Source organism: Rhea pennata, chromosome 23, assembly GCF_028389875.1.
Source record: "Rhea pennata isolate bPtePen1 chromosome 23, bPtePen1.pri, whole genome shotgun sequence".
NCBI classification, from domain to species: Eukaryota; Metazoa; Chordata; class Aves; order Rheiformes; family Rheidae; genus Rhea; species Rhea pennata.
In genome coordinates, this window is record NC_084685.1 from 4,280,363 (window position 1) to 4,301,070 (window position 20,708).

Sequence of the window (20,708 nt, forward strand, 5' to 3'; positions counted from 1 at the left end):
AAAAGAAAAAAGAGCAAGAGAGAAAGGATGCAGAGACTGTTTGAACTTGTGCTGATCCCTGCCAGACACCCTTGCTTGAACTCTCCCTGATCCTCAGACCCTCTGGTTTGCATGCCAAGGCTGTATTAGGGAAGCGGGGAGGAAAAACCACACAGACACCAGCAGGATAAATGTGATCTACTTACCATGAACTTGCTTTTTTATTTCTTTGGCAGGATCCAGCCACGTCTGGAAGAGGATAAAAGCATTCACAGTTTAATAGACATTGCAGAAACACCACAGAAAACGGCAATTCGCTAAAAATACAGTGGGAGGGCTATGTTTGACAGTAACGCAGCCATGGAAACCGAAAATGCTGTGCATTTTTCAAACTTTTCCTCCAATCTGCAGTCTCAATGTGTGAATTTCCAATCCTGCATCTAACAAGGTATTGGAAGAATGAAGAATGGGAGCGTGTTTTCACCCAGGCTTTCTCCCTCCAGGCGATCCTATTAATTCAGATGCACAGCAGCACATACGACCAAGTATCACCCTAAACCACACAGATGCTCTTTACAGAGAAAGATTTAAATGAACGACTTGATGCTGGCTCCTAACATTAACGCAAAAGCTTCCAAGGGAAGCGACCTGCACACAGCGTATTCTGTACCATCAGATCCCATTTTCATTATTATTAAAAAAAAAAGAAAAAAAAGGCAAGATCTCAGACAGGGCTGCAGCTCCCAGCTCAGACAGCTCTTGTGCAACGCAAAGTGTTTCTCAAAAACCTCTAAAAATAGAAGAGAAGGATGTTTGCATCTATTTCATGCATCCAATCTCCACGCTTACACCGCTTGGAACCAAGACCATCAGGACTTTCTGCTAAAAGCTATGTTTTTAATGACCTAATCATCAAAATACAAGTGAAAACGCCCAGTAGCGGGAGAACATTGGATTCTTTTAGACAAGTGTGACACAGATTTGGTCTCTTTTAAGCATGACTCAAGTTTCTAGTAATTATCTCAGCTACAGATTTAGAAAGATATCCTTTTTTTCCCCCCTCAGTAATTTGGGGTTGCGTAGGACGATGGTGCAACACAAACATCACAAAAAGCCACCGCTGGTTTTGCCAGCACTGTCACTGCACCTCTCGACACGCCATGTCAGGGGACAGCAGTACTAGCATTAAATCTTCTCCTTCTATACTCTTGCCCATCTAACCCATAAAGCTCGTGATACAAAATCCGTGAAAAACTAGACGTGTCTATCCCATACCTTTTTTCCTTTTAGGGCCATGGTTTTCGAGCACGCAAGTGCTGACGCCACGACCGCTCGTTACGGCAGTGGGACGGGCTGGTTTCGGCGCGCCTGGCCGCCCCGGGAGCGGTCATGCGTTCCCGGCACCCATCCTGCCGCCTAATCCGTCGGACAATGACGAGTACAGTAATTAGCGATACTTTTATCCGCCACTGGGACAAGAATAGGTAGGAAACAATCCTCCCTTTGAGACCAGCACGAACGCCAAAGCCCTTCGGCGCTAAGCAGCTGCTCTAGCCACTGTCACCCTCTGCTATTCCCAGATGCGAAAAAAGCCCGTATTCTGGAAGGTTTATTTCCTATAAAGGTGGAAAAATCTGGATATAAACTTTCCCTGTGCATGAATGCACACGTGCATCTCGCAACCTGGCTCTGCATCATCGTGGGCGAAGCGCAGAAGCTCATTCCCTTGATTTCCCATTAAGATCATTCCTCCCAGTGAATCAGTAACTCGGTGTCGGTTCGTTTTTGAAGTTCAAGCAGGAAAGAGATGGCATTTGAGATTTAGAAGTTCAACGAAACGTAACCAGAAGGATTAAAAAGGTAGATTTCCCCCATCAGATCAAACCAGAAACTTCAAACAACAGTTTGCTCTGGAATTAAACCCTCGCGCAGCAGCTCTTCCTTCCCTGGCTCCCGGTTCTGAGACCCAAATCCGACAGAAATATCTATTCTCACTCACTACAGTCGAAAAGCTGTACAGACACCCAGCCTGCATCAGGTGGGTGACCGAAGTGCACGTTTTTGCTTTCAAAAAATCAGTGTGCTCCTCGGCCAAACACCAGCAAGGCTGCTACAAAAATGAGCAGCAGACCCAAGAAGGACGCGGTTGGGCAAGACCAGCAGAAATAATAAAAGCAAACCCAAGACAGAGCTCTGCCTGCCACAAATAGTATGGATTTATTTAGCGGCGTGCTAAAAATCTATACTTTCAATTATTAAATCTTTTAACGATATATACTTCTTTTAGCCAAAGTAACCTGGCCTCTAAGTGATTGCATGTGAAACATGGGAACAGGCAGGACCTGGACCAATGTAACTGGTCTAAAGGACATTTAAGTGTGCCCTTGATTTTATTTCAGCATACTTGGGGCTAGCTTCGTTACACAGAGCTGGAGTATTTACCCACCAGGCCCTGAGCTGAAACATAACTGACGGTTTAAAAGATAAGTTACTGCTTAAGTCTACCCAAAGACCTCAAAGCAAAACCACACCAATAAGAGTTTTGGTAGGAAGAGCTGCACATGTCCTTTCGCAGGGCAAAACCTCAATCCAAACCCCTAATCTCAGGCCAGGAGCCCTCGCAGGTCATCACCGAGTGCCGATCTGCAGTCGGCACGGCAGAAGCTGAATGGGTGCTGGGAGCCAGTGGTTGCTGCCAACTCCCTCCCTGCGCTTCCACAACTGAACATTTTGAGTCTTGCTCCACTCCCACGCCAGAGAATAACCTTGTCCAGAGAACAAGCTGAATCTGTCATTATTAAGAACGGCAACATTTACCTACGCTGTACTGGAGGAGGAGGCTACCAAGGGGAAAATAAACCCAGCCCGAAGTCAGACTCTGGGATTTGTTACACAAATTGGGCAGATTGGGAGTCAAGAGTCAGAGACGGAAGAGAAAGTAAAGCCAAGGCTCTTTGGAGACCATGATGTGCATTTGCTTATGCCTTAAATTAATAACTTAGATGTGCATAATGACTCTTCCATCTCTCACTCCCAAGGTAGAGCAGTTTTTCTCCTGCTGACTGCTCAGCCTCATGCCTTTGATGACCACCAACTATAGCGCAGTGAAGACTTTTTGCAATGTGGCTAAATTCAGGTCCTCCTCCCTTAGTTTAGAAGTAGCTGACGAGCTCTTTAAGCCTCATTACAAAAAATTTGCTCCTTTTCTCAAGTGAGAAAAGCCTTATCTTGCATCCTATTTAATCTTTACAATTTAATGGCATCATTTTGCAGTAAACTACTATAATCAGTTTTCTCCAGGTGAAGATTCAAGTTCACGTAACTCGCTTACTTAAATCCACACTCCGTAGTCATTTATTCACAATTTCACTGCCTCTACAATACCCCACTAGTTCCTTCTTGGGGAGGGGGGCATCAAAAGTATTTATTAAGATCACTCCCTCCAGTGCAGAACATCATACCAGAAACTTCTTACCCTAGAGGTTGGCGTGTCCCATATGGCCAAGCCGAAGTAGTCTTCTTCCAGGAGATTGAGGTGGTCACAGACTTTTTTAAGTAGATCCTGCCCTTTGGCATGTTTCTGCAAACACACAAAAGAAATTCCATGGGACAGGCTGCTTTTTGTCTGCCCTCATTCCTTGGAGTGGGGGGAAAGGAGAAAGGGAACAAACCAAAACCAATACCACCAAGAAAGGGGAAAAAGTCCTGAGCAGCTCAAAATTTCAGTTCAGATCCCCCAGCAGTCTCCAAGGAAGCACTCCTTAAAGAGCATCGGGCACAAGAGTCAAACTGGACAGACAAGCAGAACCGCAGCAGGTCTCCCTGCTCCCACCAGCTCCAAGTCTGGTGCCCACTAAAGCAGTGCTTCTCTTGACAACTCAAAAAACCCAACTAGAGCATCTGTACGATTTGTTCCCTCTCAAAGTGCTTCTGCTGCCCTGGCTGCTCCCAGCACCAGGCTCTCCGACCGCCTGGCGTGGATCAGAAGATGGCCTACGTGGGGGACGGAAGCGCTATTGCAACCCATCGTTCCCATCACTGGGCTTCGGGGGCTGCCCGGCTCAGTACTTTCACGGAAGAAACAGCGGCTCAGAACAAAGGATTGGCTTTTCTGTAACCTTTTCCTCAACTTGATGAAATCCGGCTTCTCCGGTTTTGCCTCCTGCCCTGACTGGTGCTTAGCGAGCTGCTTCTTGCCTCCAGCAACACTCTCTGAGCATTTCTACCTCCTGCTTTTTTTCCAAAATCCTGCAGAAGCAAACTGAATGAATTGGCCATAGGAACAGACATCCTTTTAGTCCAAAGCATGAAGGAAAACGTCCCCAAGGCACAGAACTATGGTAACCGAAAGCAGCTCATGCCATTGGAGACTTGGGTAAAGAGCAAGTGCAGTTCCACTGACGCAAAAATAAGCTTGACTAATGCGTCGCTTGTGCCTGTATCTCTCCTTTTAGCGGTATTTGGGTGGCAAATGATCACGGATCCTATGGCCTTGTTTTATTTCTGTCCTTCAAAGTGAGGGCTGAGTACACATATCGCAACTCTACAATTAACGCATGCATTACCCTGGGACATTTCTCAAGAAATTGGACCCTAAAAAACATGTAGGAATCAAACACCTTCCCTGGCTGTTAGTTAGAAAGAAGGTCTGAAAGGGTTTATTCCTGAATAAAGGCATTTGTGCTGGTCTTTGCCTACACCTTTGCAATTCCTTCCCAATTAAGCCTTAACAAATTACGATGGCACCTCCAGCAAGCTGAACGAGGCAGGGCTGGATCCGTGCTGGAAAGGGATCACTGCAGGGAACGAAGAGAGACAGGACGCAAGAGCAGGTCCTGGAGACCGGTAAGCCCTGTTCTGCTTAACTCCACACTGAACCTCCGCCACCCTCAACGCCACCAGCTCACCCATGAACGGGGTCCTTAAAGCCCAGAGTCATCTAGAGGGATTACTGCAGCGCACGTAGAGCAGCGGCTGGCAAATGCTGGCAAATGCATCCGCACAGCCAGGGCAAACCGACAGTGGTCGCAGGTCTGACAACCAGAGGTGCTGCCCCACCAGTTATGGGGACAACAGGTTTCTTTCGGGGGCTGCAACCAAAATCCTCAGCACACGGCCGGGCTCCTGCAGCTGCGAGTCAGGATTGCAGGCTGCGAGCTGATCCCGGGCAGTAACAATAGCAATGCTGTTACACAAACTCCCGGCGCTGACCTACTTGCCCAGGATCACTCAAGGTTACTTCTCTAAGGAGCCCAGAACGTCAAAGCCCAGACATCCATTTGGGGCCTGTTTAGCTAGCGGGACAGGGGGAAAGAAATGAGCTGATGAAGCATGCTCAAATGGTAAGGACCAGGTTATTAATATTCTGAGCAAGTACTTCAATCCTGAAAAAGGGATTTCTGCTAGTTTTTTATTGCCCTGACAGCAAGACTGTCCTCTGAGAGAATGCACCAAGCAAAGCAGAAGGAAAGGTCTCAGATCAAGAACTCTGCAGTGTGGTTAACTCAACATAATGATTTTAAATTGTTTACTGAAAATATATTCAACTGCAAGCTAAACACAGCTTTTTTAACATCCAAGCTACAGGAGTGACGTTAGCCAGGAACCTGAAAGGCTAAGGTACATTGGATGAAGAGAAAAGCACAAATCAACCTGGCAGCACGTTTTATTCAAATGAACGGGGCAGAAGATGTTTAGACAATCTCAGTCAGAGATTAAAAAAAGTAAAAAATAAATAGTAAGTTCTACTCTGGGGTAAAAATGAGAGAGAAGATCAACAGCAAGTGACATAATATTTCTTAAAGTTCCCCCCAGCCTTGCACAGCAAGGTACCCTGGAAATTGCAGAGCAGTAATAAAGAAAGGTCCCTAGTCACCCAGAGGTTTTTACAACACATTCAGAAGGTTACTATGGTTTAGAGCAAGATTGTTCTGCAGTAAAGCTGGTCGTGTAATTCACTGGGAGCAAATGAGACCGCTCCGAAGCAGTGTTGGTGGTACACACCTTTTCAAGGGAAGGAGAGGAGGAGGGAAAAAGAGGAGATAAGCAAACCCCAAATGTACTTACATCCATGGCACACTCAAAAATGGTGTCATCCAGCAAGACAACTTTGCAGTACATGTTTCTGTGTCTTTTTACTGCCCTCTGGGTAGCTTTCAAATCCTTGTCTGCTTTTGTCTCGGGAGTCTCCTTTTTCAGCTCTGGCTTGGAGCACTCTTCCTTCACTTCACCTTCCTCCTTGCCCTCAGCGTCTCTGTTGTCCAGGTCCTGGTCGTCCCTCCTGTCCTCGTGAGCAGGCTGAAACCCCCAGCACATCCAAATTGGCATTTAGATGTGTCAAACAAAGAACCATCACGTGAAACAAGCATTGCACGGGTTCACTGGAGGGCTGGGATCCTGCCCCAAACACTATTCGTCTGGCCTAAACATGTAACCCAGGACCTGGAACAGCACCTCAGGTCACACGGAGCGATGTTAATTTTGAAGGCTAACAGCCCCTCAAGTCATTCTCAACTATTTATTTAATAAAGGACGTAAGAAAACAGAAAACAGAGTTGATTAGAGAAATCAGGATTGATTAGATACGCAAATCTTCACTATCTTAATGACAGTGCATAGCGAGTCTTCTCTCCTAGGTGATAACCCAGCAAATCAGCCAAAAAAACACCAACTGCAGGGTGCTCCTGTGCCCCCACAGTCACTCTGGAAGACTTGCCTTGACCCAATACCTGTGTTACCATACCAAACTGCAGTGTGTTAAAAGGAAATTCGGTATTGAGGTTTCACGGCCATCTGAGCTGACCTAACAGTTCCCTTCCACCAAAAAGGGAAGATGCTCTTCATATGCCCCGTGGCCTCTCCCTGGTACCTACCGAAGCATTTTACATGCCACTTCAATTCACTAAAACAGCAGAAAGAGATGCAGTTTGGGGGCAGGAGGAGGAAGGAAGGGGGAGCAAAACCCTGTCTTTTCAGCCTGTGGTGAGCTTAATTCACCCCATCGCATCTCGTGAAATCACACGCAAGCACAACTGCACGGAGGCAGCGCCGGCTCTAGTATTTAAAAACTAAATAATGTCCCACAAGCTGCTGACTTATGTTCCAGTAGGGCCGGGATAATCGGCAGCAGAGAATCAGTCAAAGCTCGTAATGCCTGGTGGTCAGCATTTATCAAACAGGCAGCACCCACAAACGCTTTCACAGCAGAAATATCTGCCGAGTGTCACAGTTTAAAAAGCCACCAGCATCAGTCTAAAATAAGAACTAAAAACAACAAGTGCTTCATCTGAAATGAATAGGACATGCTGAAGGAAGGTTGTGGGGTTTTGCTCTGTGCATAGTCACACACGTTCAGAACAGGTAAATCGAAGTTAAATAGGGGGAAAAAAAACCACTCACTTCCCCCTTGACGACACAACTTCTGGGCTTAAATTACATGAAGATTTCCAATTCTTCCCCATTTTGCTAATCCCAAGCCTCACAGGTAAAAAGCACTAGCAGAAGTCACCCCATGTTTTTCAAAGGGTCCAACTTGGGAAAAGAAAGAAAAAGAAGTTATTTACTGCCTTCTTTAGAACTTAGTAATTTTTAGGAGGTAGATTTATCAGTATTGCCTGCAGTTGGCAACACTCTACCTTTTAAGGTATTTCTCCAAAAGTCAGATAAACCTAGAGACTGCAGCTCACTGACATGTATCATTTCTCTGGAGATCCTTCAAATCCTTAAGGCAGCCTTGGAAGTAATCCAGATGCCTGGATGCCTTGCTAGGACTTCAGCAATACCTACAGGTTGCTTGGGAGAAGTGGCACGGGCCTTTCTCAAACTACAGGCAGCCACACTATTACTCAACACCTGCCAAGGAGAGGCCATTCAATAATCCCTAAAGAAGAAAAACATGCTTTAATAACTAGCTGCTACTTTGTGCATGTCTCACTGTGGGTGTCCGTCTCAGTTTCTACCATGCATTAAAATTTAAAAATTTTGCACAAGAAACAATCCTGACTTTAAAGACTGGAAATCAGAAAGCTCCTAGGAGCCGGGCTCAGGCTACAAACTGCAGAGAAATCTAATGCATAAGCAAAGAATATTTGTATTTGGCAACAGGCTGGACTGAAGAGATGTCCAAGCCCTGTCCTGCTACCTTCACACTCCTGGAAGTTCAAGGAACCCTTTTCCAAATTCACTTTCTTTAGGAATTCCCACTCCATACCACAGCCCTATCCTTATTCTGTACACATCAAAGATATCCAAATGAAAAATAAAGCAACTGCCCTGTTTTGAATTACGAATTCAAATCCTGGTTCTGATGTGAATTCCCATGCCTCAGCAGAGCATTGCTCGGGGTTGGGACTGGGCACTTTATATTACCCTTTGAAGTATTAGTAGAGTTTCAGGAGGAAGCACTTTGCAGTATGGTCTGATACAGGAAAGCAAGAACGGAGAGCACACTAAGCAACACAGCCTTTGTAAAGATACTCAGAGTTCAAAAGAGCTTTTTTGGTATCTCAAGGGTTTTTCCTTTTACAGTTATGATTAAGTGACACGTGCAAGAACGGAAGGGAGCATGCCAAACAGAGCAGGGGGGTTACCTGCGTTTCCGCACTGCTTAACGAATGGAGATCTAGCGACGGATCGGTTTTGAGCTCGGGCTCAGGAGCTGCAATTGGGGCCTTCACCAGGATCTCTTCATCAGGACTGGCTCCTAATCCTGGCTCTTTCTGCTCACCTTCCCCCTCCTTAGGGCCATCAGCGTCTTTGTCCTCTTCAGACACCTGAGACTTGGGCCTCCTGAGGAAGGACGAAAGCAGGCGGGACAGGCCCCGGCCCTCCGAGGTGCGGCGCTCCTTCTTGCCCTGCTCCTCGTGCGTGGGCGTATCGCTGTTGGAGGTCTTCTGCTTCTGCCCCGATGGGGTCTGGCCCTCTGACACCTGCTGAGCCGCCTCCTCTGAAGAAGCCTCTTGCTGCTGTGTTTCAGCAGCTCCCTCCTCCTCCTTCGCTTGCTGCTGCTCCGGATTCTCGGCCTCCGCCGCTAAACTCTTCTCTGTTGTCATGATGACGCTGTAACAGAGGTGCAAAACATGTCAGACAAGACTCTTCCCAATACTTACATGTTCATTAAGCTATTCAAACCAAGCACCAAGCACTTATGCACCACGTTCCCCAGTCACACGACCCTGTCCTGCAGACTCCAATCTACAAAATAATCAAGAGTGAACAAATCATTCCTTTCGCTACGATTTTGCTTGCTTTGAAAGAAAGTTTATCTCAATTGACCTTTGCTCATGCATCTTCCACCATCTGGATGACACTGACTCCAAACTGCTAAACACGCTGGCACCTGAGTGCTGCAAACCCTCCATCCTTCCAGCATGGCTTTTAAAACCGCACATGGCCGTGCAGCTCCACCCTTAGAGAAGTCACGAGTGAGGAAGCATACCTACACCCTGACAAGAGCAAATGGTTTAAAAAAAATGGAATCAAGATTAGGCAAACGGGAAGAGACGGCATGCAGTCTGGCAGCAGAGTTGTTCGAGGGCCTCTCTTCCTCCAGGTCCCTCTTCCCCGCTCACAGGGCTGGGGAAGCAGAGCAGATGAGGACAGGCACCTGATTAAGCAACCATCCTCATAACACGCCGTGCAAACATCCCATGCAGCCTACAATGGTACGAAGCATTGCAGCATCCTTCTCCACAGCTGGGTCTAGAAGGAACAATCCACCGCTCAAGACAAAACTAATACAGCTGACGGGATTCACTATTAGGACAAAAATTTCAAGAGCATCAATAAGTTTGAACAGCAGCTCACTTCTGAACGTTCCTCAGCCAGCCACAGAAACTCGAAATAAATTATAAATAAATTAAAAGGGGGGATATCTAAATATCATAAAGTAACCACGCTGCTTAGGAAGCTACTCATAAATGCTACTCAACTACATTGACACAAGACAGGTCTAGCGAAGCTGAGCAGGCTGCAGGATTCACAAGATCTTTGCATTGCAGAGCCAAACATCCGCAAAACGTTTAAATGAAAAGGCTTTCCAAACGATCCCCATAACGGAGAGCAGATTTCTTCAGAGTCCATTTTATCAAGCTGATGCAATGCGTATTTCAACTTTAGCCTGGGTTGTTGACACAAAAAGATGGGAATCACATGAGCAGAATATCTATTTAAAGTATAAAAGGACCCCAAAGAGAGGATAAAACTAATCTTTGCGCATTGCATCATATATATTTGCAGTAATAGATTGTTACAGAGCAAATAGCATATAATCCAATACGCCTTTCAATCCCCCAGCCCAAATCTTGATATTTAAACATGTACTCAGAATATACGCTTGATTTTAAGATGCATTTTAAGACGTCATTCTCCTATGTGTTGTCGCATTCAGTGATTTTACTTTTAATCTGACCCACACGAATTGTCAAAATAACCAGAGTGCTTAAAAGACAGAAACCTTCCAAGCCTTCTAAAGTACTCTTCCACTGCATGTAATGCAAAAGCTTATATTATTGCTAAGACTGTGGTTAAAACGAAGTGGTATAAGGGACCTTTACTCATTTAACTTCTCCAGGAATGCAATTTTTTTTCGGTTTCCCAATTTTTATTTTTTTTATTTTTACTTTTTTTTTTTTTTTTTTTTTTTGCAAGGAGGGTCTTTGGCCAGTCAAGAGCCTTAGACCCACCAGGCAGCAGGGAGAGGTAACCCACAGAATCTGGGCTCATATCACCACGATTTGGAGCTACAGGATCTGGGCTCATATCACCACGATTTGGAGCTCTGCCCGATTCAGGCCAAGATCTTTGACGCGTCTCCACCGGGACTAGTCACAGTGGCCAGCTTGGGGGACGAGCTGCTGGGCCCGTTTCCGCCGGGCTTCCTGCAGAAGTGAGGTTTAGTGCAAGACCCTACACACGGTCCTCCCCTCGAGGAGCTTCTCCAAGCTGCAGAGACGTTCCTCCAAACCTGTCGGTGGGGTGGACACCACCAAAAACGCACCTTTCTACACGCACGGAGCAAACGGGCATCGGCGAGGCGGACGCGTGCGGCCCTCATCGAGCGCAGCACAGCGTAGCCAGCGCGCCAGGGAAGCCACAAGGGAACGGCGGCGCCAAAACCCGGCTGGGTCCCGAGGCTCTGAGCCGAGCGGAAGACACAGATGCGTAGAAAACCGCACGTGGCAATTCTCATACTCCAACTCCTTGCACGGGAGAAAACAAGCCAGGTCGGTGCAGCTGAGCAACAGCAGCGCGAGCACGCAAGGGTAACTGCAAACCGCTCCGACCCGGGAGGTTTGCACTGCCGCCCGGTTTCCGTAAAAACTCTTGCAGAAGGGTTTTTCTTTTTTTTTTTTTTTTTTTTTGCACAATTATTTCAGAACAGGTTCTCTAAGAAAGCTGTAAAATCCCAGCAAAATAAAAGGCTAGAGCAGATTGGCACAGCATCCAGCTGGCTCCCCACCACCGCCCTTGAAAAGGCGGCTTCACGCCTGCTGCTCGCTTCCCGGGGAAAGCAAAAAAGCCGCAAAGCTCAATTTTTTGGTCCCCTGAGGGAAGCGGCAGAGCCTAATCCAGAAATACCAGCGAGAAGAGAGAGAAAATCAAAACAAATTACGCACTGAGGGCACTTTGACCGAGGGCTCCCGGCCTGCACAGCGCACCCCGCAAAACGCTGGCGGCGGCCGCGCGGCACGACGACGGTCCCGGCGCGCCGGCACGGCCCCCCGGGTGCAGGAACGCGTTACGGGCCCACCCCACGGCGAGGGCACTACAACTAGGGAGCTTGCTCTGGCCCCGGCCGCCAAGGCACGCTGTTTTGCAGTTACGCCCCACGGTGTTTATTTTGGATAAATATATTTATAAGGATCGTTATCGAGACACAAATTCCACGTGTGTTTTGCTCTTCAAAAGAAAGGCGAAGTCAAGGCTCTTGAAATGAAGACCGAAGGGAGGGTGGAGCTGAAGGAGCAGGTCTCATCAACCGCAGCAAACAGGACGGACAGTCGGCAAACAAACATTTCCTCTGGACGTAGTTTTCTCCTTTTACATCCTGACCTCCGAGGAACAAACCTGTTTACTTGTTTGCATTTCAAAGGAGCCATCGTTGCGCAGAGCACGCTCTTCCCGCAAGGTGGGTCTGGCTGGAGCTGAGCAAACATCTCCACGTCTTTCCTCTGTCCCCCAGGAATTACGTCACGGCTCCGCTTCCCTCAGCCAGCTCCGCTCCGCGGGGCTGCGGATGCGGCGACGGGCACGTACGAGCACTTCCCTTCCCCATAAACATTTAATAGGGGCGGTTAGCCGCCAGCACCGATAACTCACGAAGCGCAGTCAAACACCGTGCTGCAGGACCTCGGCGCTCTCATCCTCTGTCTCGCCACGCGGGCTCACGGCTGCTTCGCTCCCTTTGAAGTTTTATGTTCAGAACTGCTTTTGGAGGCTTTCAGCTTTTGAGCAAAAGCATTTCTAAGCAAACAAAATAACCAAAAGCCGTATTATTTAAAAAGCACATCTCTTTGGCTCTTGCTGTACGGAGATGTTTGCTAAATAGGGTTTCATGTGCACGAAGGACCACGGTGCCACTCCACAGCTCCTTTGCTAGTCATTTGGAGGAATACTAATAAGAAAAGCACAGGCAGGTTTTCAGATAAAGCTTCCTTCCTCCCCTAATCTCCACAGCAGTTTTACGAGGGGTCTCCAAAACTCTGAAGCAGGGGGAAGACGGAGATGGTTTTTTTCTGAGCACCCAAGCAGTGCTGTTCATCTCTTCCTCCAAATAGCCCGATTTGGGACTGTTCACCCAAGCGGTGGGTTTGTTGGGTTTTTTTTTTTCGTTCGTTTGTTTGTTTTTCGGAGAGGACCAAGCCAGACAGACCGCCCGCGCTTAAAGAGTTTTTCCGAGGCTGACAAACGGCAAGCTGCCGCCCTCCGCACGTCTGCTGCGGAGAAGGTATTTAACACCGTCTAAATAAGCAAATCACGTCTCCCCGCTGAAAACCCTTCACCGTGTCTCTGCCGTCGTACCAAGAGCGTCCCCCAGTCCAACGACCGTCCCTTCCACGTTGCCTGAATCGGATCCAATCCCCACGACAGAGCCTGGACCTCCACGGCCAACAGCGGTACCGGGAACGTCGGCGCGCCAGCAAAGAGAAAACCTCGCAGATCTCTTTTAAAACGGTACCGTTCGCCCCTGTTTCTGTCCAAGGGCTCCTCAGCATCCTTGCAGGGAGCACGCTGCATCTCTGCAAACTTGCTTTCACCTAGAGCCTCACCCTAGTTTTCCGCATCAAATTTTTTTTACACAAATTAAACTTGAGACTTAAAAGCTAAATGTCCATTTACTCATCTTGTTCCTAACGTCCTTGGTTTATCACACACTGAACTTGTCAGGTAGCCGCTATCCAGACTCAATTCCAACTCCGCACCGCTCCGCAGGCTCCGTTCCTGCGGAAGGCGGAAGGGAACCGTCCCCCAAGGGGAGCATGGTGTTTATGGCCACCCCTTCCTTAGGGCTATGCACCTTCCGACCCAGCTTCTCCCTGTCCCCAGGCAAAAAAATAAATAAAAAATAAAAAATAAAAAATAAAAAATAAGATGAATGCATGAGTTCGTATTTTTGCATAAAAGCACATAAAAGATTGCTACCTTCAAAAGACAAGAGCGTGCATGTAATTGCAGTTGTGGCCAACCATCAAATGCACCAAAGCTCTTTTTCATCACCTGGTAGAGGATAGAGGAGAACTATCCCCTACAAGTGAACACGAAGGGCATAATTTTAGTTCAGGGAGCAGTGCAGCCCTCCAGTCGCAAAGCTGCTAGGTCTTCAGAGCAGAAGATCCCAGCGGTTCCTGATCAAGAAAACCTTCGGATCTTGAGCATGCAAAATTACTCGTTCACTGTACTTGTATTCGCAGAAGGTTGTCATTAACAGTGCTATTAGTTCTCTTAAAATAAAAATGCTGCTCGTTTGGGTTGTTTTTTGACAAGTTAGAATGGTTAAAAAAAAACATTATCTAGATACATGCCTATGACTGTTTCTTACCTGTCAAGAGTGTGTCGGTCTCTTTTATTTAGGCAAGTAAAAAAAAGAAGTGCAGTATACGCTTATTCTTCCAACCAATACTAAGACATTAACTTATTCATCCTTCCAAGGCCAAAAGAAGGTTAGTGGCTCATTCCATAACTGACTTAATTTCCAGTGTTTCAAGGAGAAAAGAAAAAGGACCATCCTCTAAGCACACCAGTTTCTGAGAACACAAACCATTTCGTGGTGATGCAGTACAGCAGATAACTGTAATCACACGGCTTGGACATACTGTCTTGACCTTCTTACCCCAAAACGCATGGCCTCGCTGCAAACTACTGCTGCAGCAAGAGCTGTCGAAAATGATGAGAGAGACGTCTCGGCTAAAAATAGACAAAAATCAAGTAGTTTCAGCAACTGCTCTTTTTTTTTTTTAATGCATTCTTTCCTCTTTCATAATATGTGTAAAAAGCGCACAATTCACCAGGGAAACAGTACAGAACGATACTCTGAAATTGGTAAAATAAACAGAATAAAAATTCTGTTTTTCAAGAACTAGTGCCTTTGCAACAAAGCTATGTCCTCAGATGGAGGAGAGGACTTCACTGAAGCTGGAAGTATCTCTAGCACAACTCACCCCAGGCATGCTTTTGAGTAATGTGTCTTGTGCATGGTTTTACTATGATTAAAAAAAAACAAAGCAGAGAGCTTATTTAAAAAAAAAAAAAAAAAGAGAGAAATTCAAATGCATTAAAACAAACATCTCAATGAATATCACTAGAAATTCAACAAGCATGAAAATACAGCAAAGCACCAGAACCTCTCACAAACCGCTATGGGGCTAAGGGGCAAATGGGTCCACAAAGCTGGACTTTCAACCGCTAGACACAAAATAAAATAAAATAATTATCTTTTCAAAATTAATTTAAAATAGTTCATTAAAGGAACAGGTCACACTGGTATTTTATAACCGCCGGTAGAATTACCACGCGCCGCCTGCCTTCCCGTGCCCGGGCTTCGGGCTCGAACAAAAGCAACGCTGGATGTTGTCGCTGCAAACGGCAACGCGAGACGTCGGGGCTTCTGGTGGCTCTGCCCTAACAAACAGGGGGAAATAAGCCACCCAGCATACCACAGATGGTACATTATAACTGCCCGGATTTAATTCTCACTAGACCAGCCCTAGTAATCTACTGTATGTCGGCAGCGCCATACCCCTTTTTCATCTTCTCGTACCGTACAGCTTTCCTATTTAAATGAGGGCAAAAAATAGTAGCTCACCATCTGCTGAAAGCAAATCATTTATGTCAAACTGAAGACTTGGCTTATAAAATGACCTGAACCAAACAGAGCAAGTAAGTGCGTTACAGCTGAAAAGAGCTCAGAGTCCTCTCCTGTATCCTCAAAAAGCCTCCTAGATGCTACAAACCTGGTAGTTGAGCAGGAATTTCCAGGCTTTGCTCATCCGTAAAGCACTGAAACGTAAATGAAAGCGTGTACTTGTCACTTGAGTCTTGTCAAGAGCAATAGGTTTGGAAAGGTTGCCCGTTTGGGACACGTTAAGAAAACTCACTTGAACTCGAACCGGTTAGACCCAAAATAGAGCGGTCTGAGAACGCGCTTAAGAGTTAGGAAGGTCGTTGGTGAAAGCAGCTCACGCACTACCCCTTGCAACACGGGTGCAAACGGGTCATTAATCAAAAAGACTAAGAAAATTGTGAATTTAATATAAGTGCTGTTTTGGAGCACAGTAAAGGCAACAGTGAGTGCAACCTCCGTCAAACTTTCCTTTCCAGGACAAGCCGGTATCCTCCCGGGCTCGGGCGGGAGGGAGGAACCCGCAGCGGGGTCCCCACCCGGCTCGAGTCCCACCGCCTGCGCGGCACAGATAGGCTCGCCGGGCTGCCACGGCCCTGGGTGCCTCGGCGCGCGGGCGAGCCGGGCAGAGGCCGAAAATCTGTGCAAAGAAAAGCGCCGAGAGACGAGTTTTCCAGGACTTTGCTTCTGCTTCCTGTGGGTGACAGCGAAATAGGGACGACGCGCCGATCCTCCGTGCAACTTCGTGCTCCAGCACCCCGATACTTTCTAAAGCAACAGTTAGACAGAAGTAAGCAATAGACTGCAATCAGCTGAATACAAGGATTTCTGCCATGCATTATTCATAAGGGCTTTTTTTTTCCCTTGCCTAAACACAGATGTGTTTACTCGCACTGTGCCTCATTCACACTCAAGGTTTAACATAACAGGGCTCATTTTCCTTCCTTACAGTTTTTCAAGCACAGGGTAAAATAGGTTTTTCTTCTCTTCTTTTTTTTTTTTTCCCTGTGTTGTTCTCCCTTTGGCTGTTTCCAAAGCAAAGCTGTAATCAGAAGCCAAGAGGGACCGGCGCGCTCCTTTGATGAAGAGCGGCTGCTGGCTGAACAGCACGCGGGTCCGCGCGCACACGCGCCGAGCGCGAACCGCCGCCGCGCGGAGAACGAGCCGGATGTCGGGCGCTAAAAGCTCTTAAGGGCCTTCATCGCCGGCTGCTACTCCGCAGCAGGTTCCTGCCGGCTGCACCGCGCGCGCCCGGCTCCAGCCGCCTCGCACGCCTGGACATTGCGCTCGGCCGCTCGATTCACCTTTCGACTTCGGTAGTACAATTTGCATTCAACCGAGGCCTTCAACACATCCGCCTCGGCCTCGTGCAACGCCCCAAATTCATTAAAGATCACCCCACCTTGCCAGTATTAGGAGCACAGTAAATACACAAGGGGATTTAAAGGATCTAAGAGAGCGTCAGCAGTGTTGGTACATCCCAAGTGCCACCGGACCGGCCTTCTGCCAACGCCAGGTAGCAGATACCCGTCTTCAGCCACCACCATTTCAGGACTGCCCTCAAACCTGAAGGATATTTAGATGCGCCAGCACCAGCGCTGCCCCGAGCTGATTTCCCGACCTCTTCGCTTGTCAGAGGAGGCGCCGCTTATCCTCCTCACCGACACGGGCGTTCAAAGAGGAGACCGGAGCAGACCGCCGTGCTCCTCGGCCGCCGAAGCCTCGGCTTGCTCCAGCGGACGGCCGAGCCCTCAGCCCGCTCACAAAACGCCCCGGTGCAAACCGCCGCGACCACGCGGCTTCGCTTCGAACGCGCCCAAAGCTAATCGAAGTGCCCGGAACAGATCCCTGGAAGAGGAGAAAGCAAGACTCGCCAGGTGCACGTGACCTTTCAGGCCTGTCTTCAGTCCTTGATGTGGCCGCAGCAGAGCAACAACGGCACCAAAGACTCGGCCCCGCAGCCGTTTTCACCAGCCTGTTTGTTTTCTTTTCATCCGGCAGCGAAATCAGGCAGCTTTCGCTTTTAATCCCTTTAATTAGGGGTGTGCAGCAGCTTTCATTCCTTAATTACATCCATTGACACATCCGAGGCAACACATTTGCAAACACCCATTTTCCCTGGCGATGGCTTTGAATCCAGATTGCCTCCTCCTTTCGCACAGCCGCCGCCACCGCTCGCTCGGCGTCCGCGAAGCGCGGCCGGCGCGCGGCCGACGCGGCCCGGCTCTCCGGACGCCCGGCGGGACGCACCCGCGCGCGGCTCGGAGGGGCGGCGCGCCGCTGTCACGACACAACCGCGTTTCCTTGGCAGGCTTTTACGTACCAGGTGACTACAGCGGTGAGAAATCGCTCACAGCCTGCTTGAACAGCAGAGCGGGAACGATGCTACTGAAAACGTTTGCAGAGAAAAAGTGAACGTTTGGGGCAATGTACTCGATATCGAAGCAAGGCGCAGAGGGATGATATTTCAGTACCTAACTCGGTTGCTTTTTTAGAGACGGGCAACGGCGCCCTTCGTTGCAGTTGCTCAGCTGCCAGGAATCCCTTTGATCCTTTGGGAGAGCCAGGACCCGGCAAGCACTTTATTGCCATCAATTCTGCTGCCAAACCAAAATTATTATGCTGACGTCGGCCCATAGAGCCATTATACGGGTATTCGTGGGGGTGCCGCGGTCACTCTTGCTTTGAATTACTGTATCCGACTCCTATCCCAACGCGGTAATAGCTCACTAGGACATGGCAGCTGAGCTCCAGCGCGAAGCCTGCGTCGTATCCATGAGAGCAAGTAGTAAGCAGGATATTAAATATCACCTTGGAGGGAGGGGAGAGCACTGATTAAAAAAAAAAAAGAAAGAAAGAAAGAAAAAGAAAATAAAAAAAAAAGAAAGGAAAGGAAGATGGCATGGTATTGGAGATATTTGCCACTGCTGGAGACCCAAACGAGCATCCTCCCATGCCCCGGCTCACACCCTGCATCCATCCTCCGGCTCGCAGTTATTGCAGTCGTTTGCACGGAGGAAGCATGCACAAACCTCGCTCCGCTGCTGAAACTAGAGAAAGGAAAAGGAAGCTGGGTCTGCCCCGCATAACGGCGGGGACAGTTTCAGATACGCTTTGCACCCACGTTGCAAGGGCGTGTTGCTTGCATTTTCAGTTGCTGTTTTGCCTTCCAAAATGGCAGGGTTTGTACTGGAAGGCCTCTAACATGCTCCCACTTTAGCGCAATTGTGCAGAGTTATTTTTTTGTTTCTTCAGTTCCCATCTCTGCAATCCGGGTTGCTGGGAGGACAGCATGAGCACTCAGTACCATAGCAGCATTGCATTTCTGCCTAGAAACACAACACATTGCAGCAACTTCCCCTCCTTAATTCCGCTGATACAAACATTATTTCCCCCAAGAGTCTGTCCGCTGCTCAGTATGTACTAAAACACCGTCCCTCTCCTCAAAAGGCTCCTGCACATCCGTCTGTATCCGAGCTGTCCTCCCTCCTCCGGCGCGGCTGCCGTGTTCCTGCTCTCCTGCAATTGCTCTCCGCCTCTGTGCTCCCCGCCGCGATCCCTCCTTCCACCCGCCAGCCCCGCGGCTCCCACCTGCAGCCCTTTCAAGCTCCCCCGCTTCATACTGCATTAAATAATGAAGCGGGAGCCGCTTACTGTCCCCGAACGCGTTCAGGAGAGGCTCTGAGCAGCCGCGGGGGGACCGCGGGGCGAGCCCGCGGCACGGCTTTGAAGTTTCGAACCAGCTTTCTCCTGCTCCTGCCGGAGCGGGGATGCAGCACCCGCGGCAACGCCGGCACGCCGCAGCCCGCGTCCGGCTGAGAAGGGCTGCAGGGAGCAGCTCACGACTTTTTCTACATTGCAATGTTAAAAAAAAAAAAAAAAAAAAAAAAAAAAGGAGCTGGGCAAAACAAAGGGTTTTCTTCAGTGAGAAAAAGCACATGCAGAAAGCAGCAGGTTTAAGCATCTGTCTACTAAAAGAAAGCATCATGTTTACAACCAACTAACATTAACCCTGCTTTCTGGATATGCTACTGATTTGGAATACACCATTTAGTGTCTTATGCATACAAATTTTACAAGTTAGAGCTGCCAATAACCCTTATTCGAGAGCGCACATTTTTGTGCGCACATCCATACGCAGCAATATAAAAGCAGCATTAATAATCACATGCTTTTTTGGAGAAGCTCTGCTCATTTTTCCTTTTTTCACATTTAAATCCCCATTGTGCAATTGCCTCATGTACAGCCAAAGCCATATTTAGCCCAACACTATTTCATCCGACCGAAAGATCTGCAGACTCCCGGGGCCTCGGTGTGGCTGGGTATTCATCAAGCCCCAAATACACCCCCCAAAAAAAAATTAAGTATAAACCTTATTAGCATCAATATTTCTGAGTCAAAACCTACAGGTCTGGTCCAGTTCATACAGTTAAGGCACCCGAAGACAGAATTGAGATTCGCAGCCCAAACGATGCTGCGGGAGGGCTCTGAGTGTCACGGTCCTGGCACCAGACGAGCGACCTCCGCTTCTCGACGTGCTGCTGACAGCACAACCGGCAAAACAATATTGCCGAAATCCACATTCACGGCGCACAAGGGAATGAAATGCCGCACAAATCCTCTTTTCTGCAAGCTCTGTTCAGATCATTGTTCGGGCTAAAACTGCGATGAGAAGACCCTTCAAACGAAGCCGGGGTGAAAAACTGGAGAGAGCAAAAAGCCACCGTGATCTCACCCGCGCCCGAGCAGACAGATGGCTGGGGCAAAACTAGTTTTTTCCTTCTGAATTTCCTCACAGGTCATTGCTTCAGGGTTTGGGGCTTTTTTAAGGTAAACAAGCTGAAGGTAAATCATCCCCTGTTCCTGGTTAATAGTTCAAGACAAAACTAATAATCATGCAAAGGAGGTCTGACTGAGGGACACTTCCTCACTAACCTAGGCTGTCTAACAGGCCAGCAAGCAAAAACAGAAGGAGGAAAAAAAAAGGCCACATTAGCTGCAGAAAGCAGGTTGGGGTTTGCAGCCCTCACGGTGGCAAGAAGTATCTTGTTGCTGACTTTAATCAAGAGTAACAGAAGCAAACTTACTTAGGAGTTGCAGCCTTAGAGCGCGCATGTGCATGAGCCTACACGAGGAACGGGCTTGTTCAGCTGCTCAAACTAAACAGGCTGCGGAAAGCAGGAAACTGTTTAGAAGCGAGCAAAAAAAGAAAAAAAAAAAAAAAAAAAAAGGCGCGACCTGCTGGGCGGGGTGGCCCGTCGCGCACCGACGGGGAAGCGCGCGAAGCACCCGCCAGCCGCCCGCGCCGGGGCCGCCCGCGTCTCTTATACCGGGCTGGTTCCTGCGCGCGCACCGAGTTCGGCGGGGGCTCTGCGGACACTGGCAGCACGCA

General features: G+C 48.3%; 1 protein-coding gene across 35 annotated transcripts in view; it reads right to left on the reverse strand.

The window, feature by feature from the left end:
* The window catches only part of EPB41 (erythrocyte membrane protein band 4.1), a 91,377-nt gene that overhangs the window by 40,372 nt on the left and 30,297 nt on the right, over positions 1–20,708 (reverse strand). For 32 of the 35 annotated variants that reach the window (XM_062594211.1, XM_062594210.1, XM_062594219.1 and 29 more), the window contains 4 exons: positions 8,568–9,036; positions 6,046–6,276; positions 3,455–3,559; positions 186–228 (listed from right to left, as the gene is read on the reverse strand). In XM_062594211.1, coding sequence (XP_062450195.1) covers positions 186–228; positions 3,455–3,559; positions 6,046–6,276; positions 8,568–9,029 — 841 coding nt within the window. In that variant the 5' untranslated portion in view covers positions 9,030–9,036. The remainder of the gene's footprint in view (positions 1–185; positions 229–3,454; positions 3,560–6,045; positions 6,277–8,567; positions 9,037–20,708) is intronic. The other 3 variants (XM_062594240.1, XM_062594231.1, XM_062594213.1) reach the window with 1 other exon arrangement.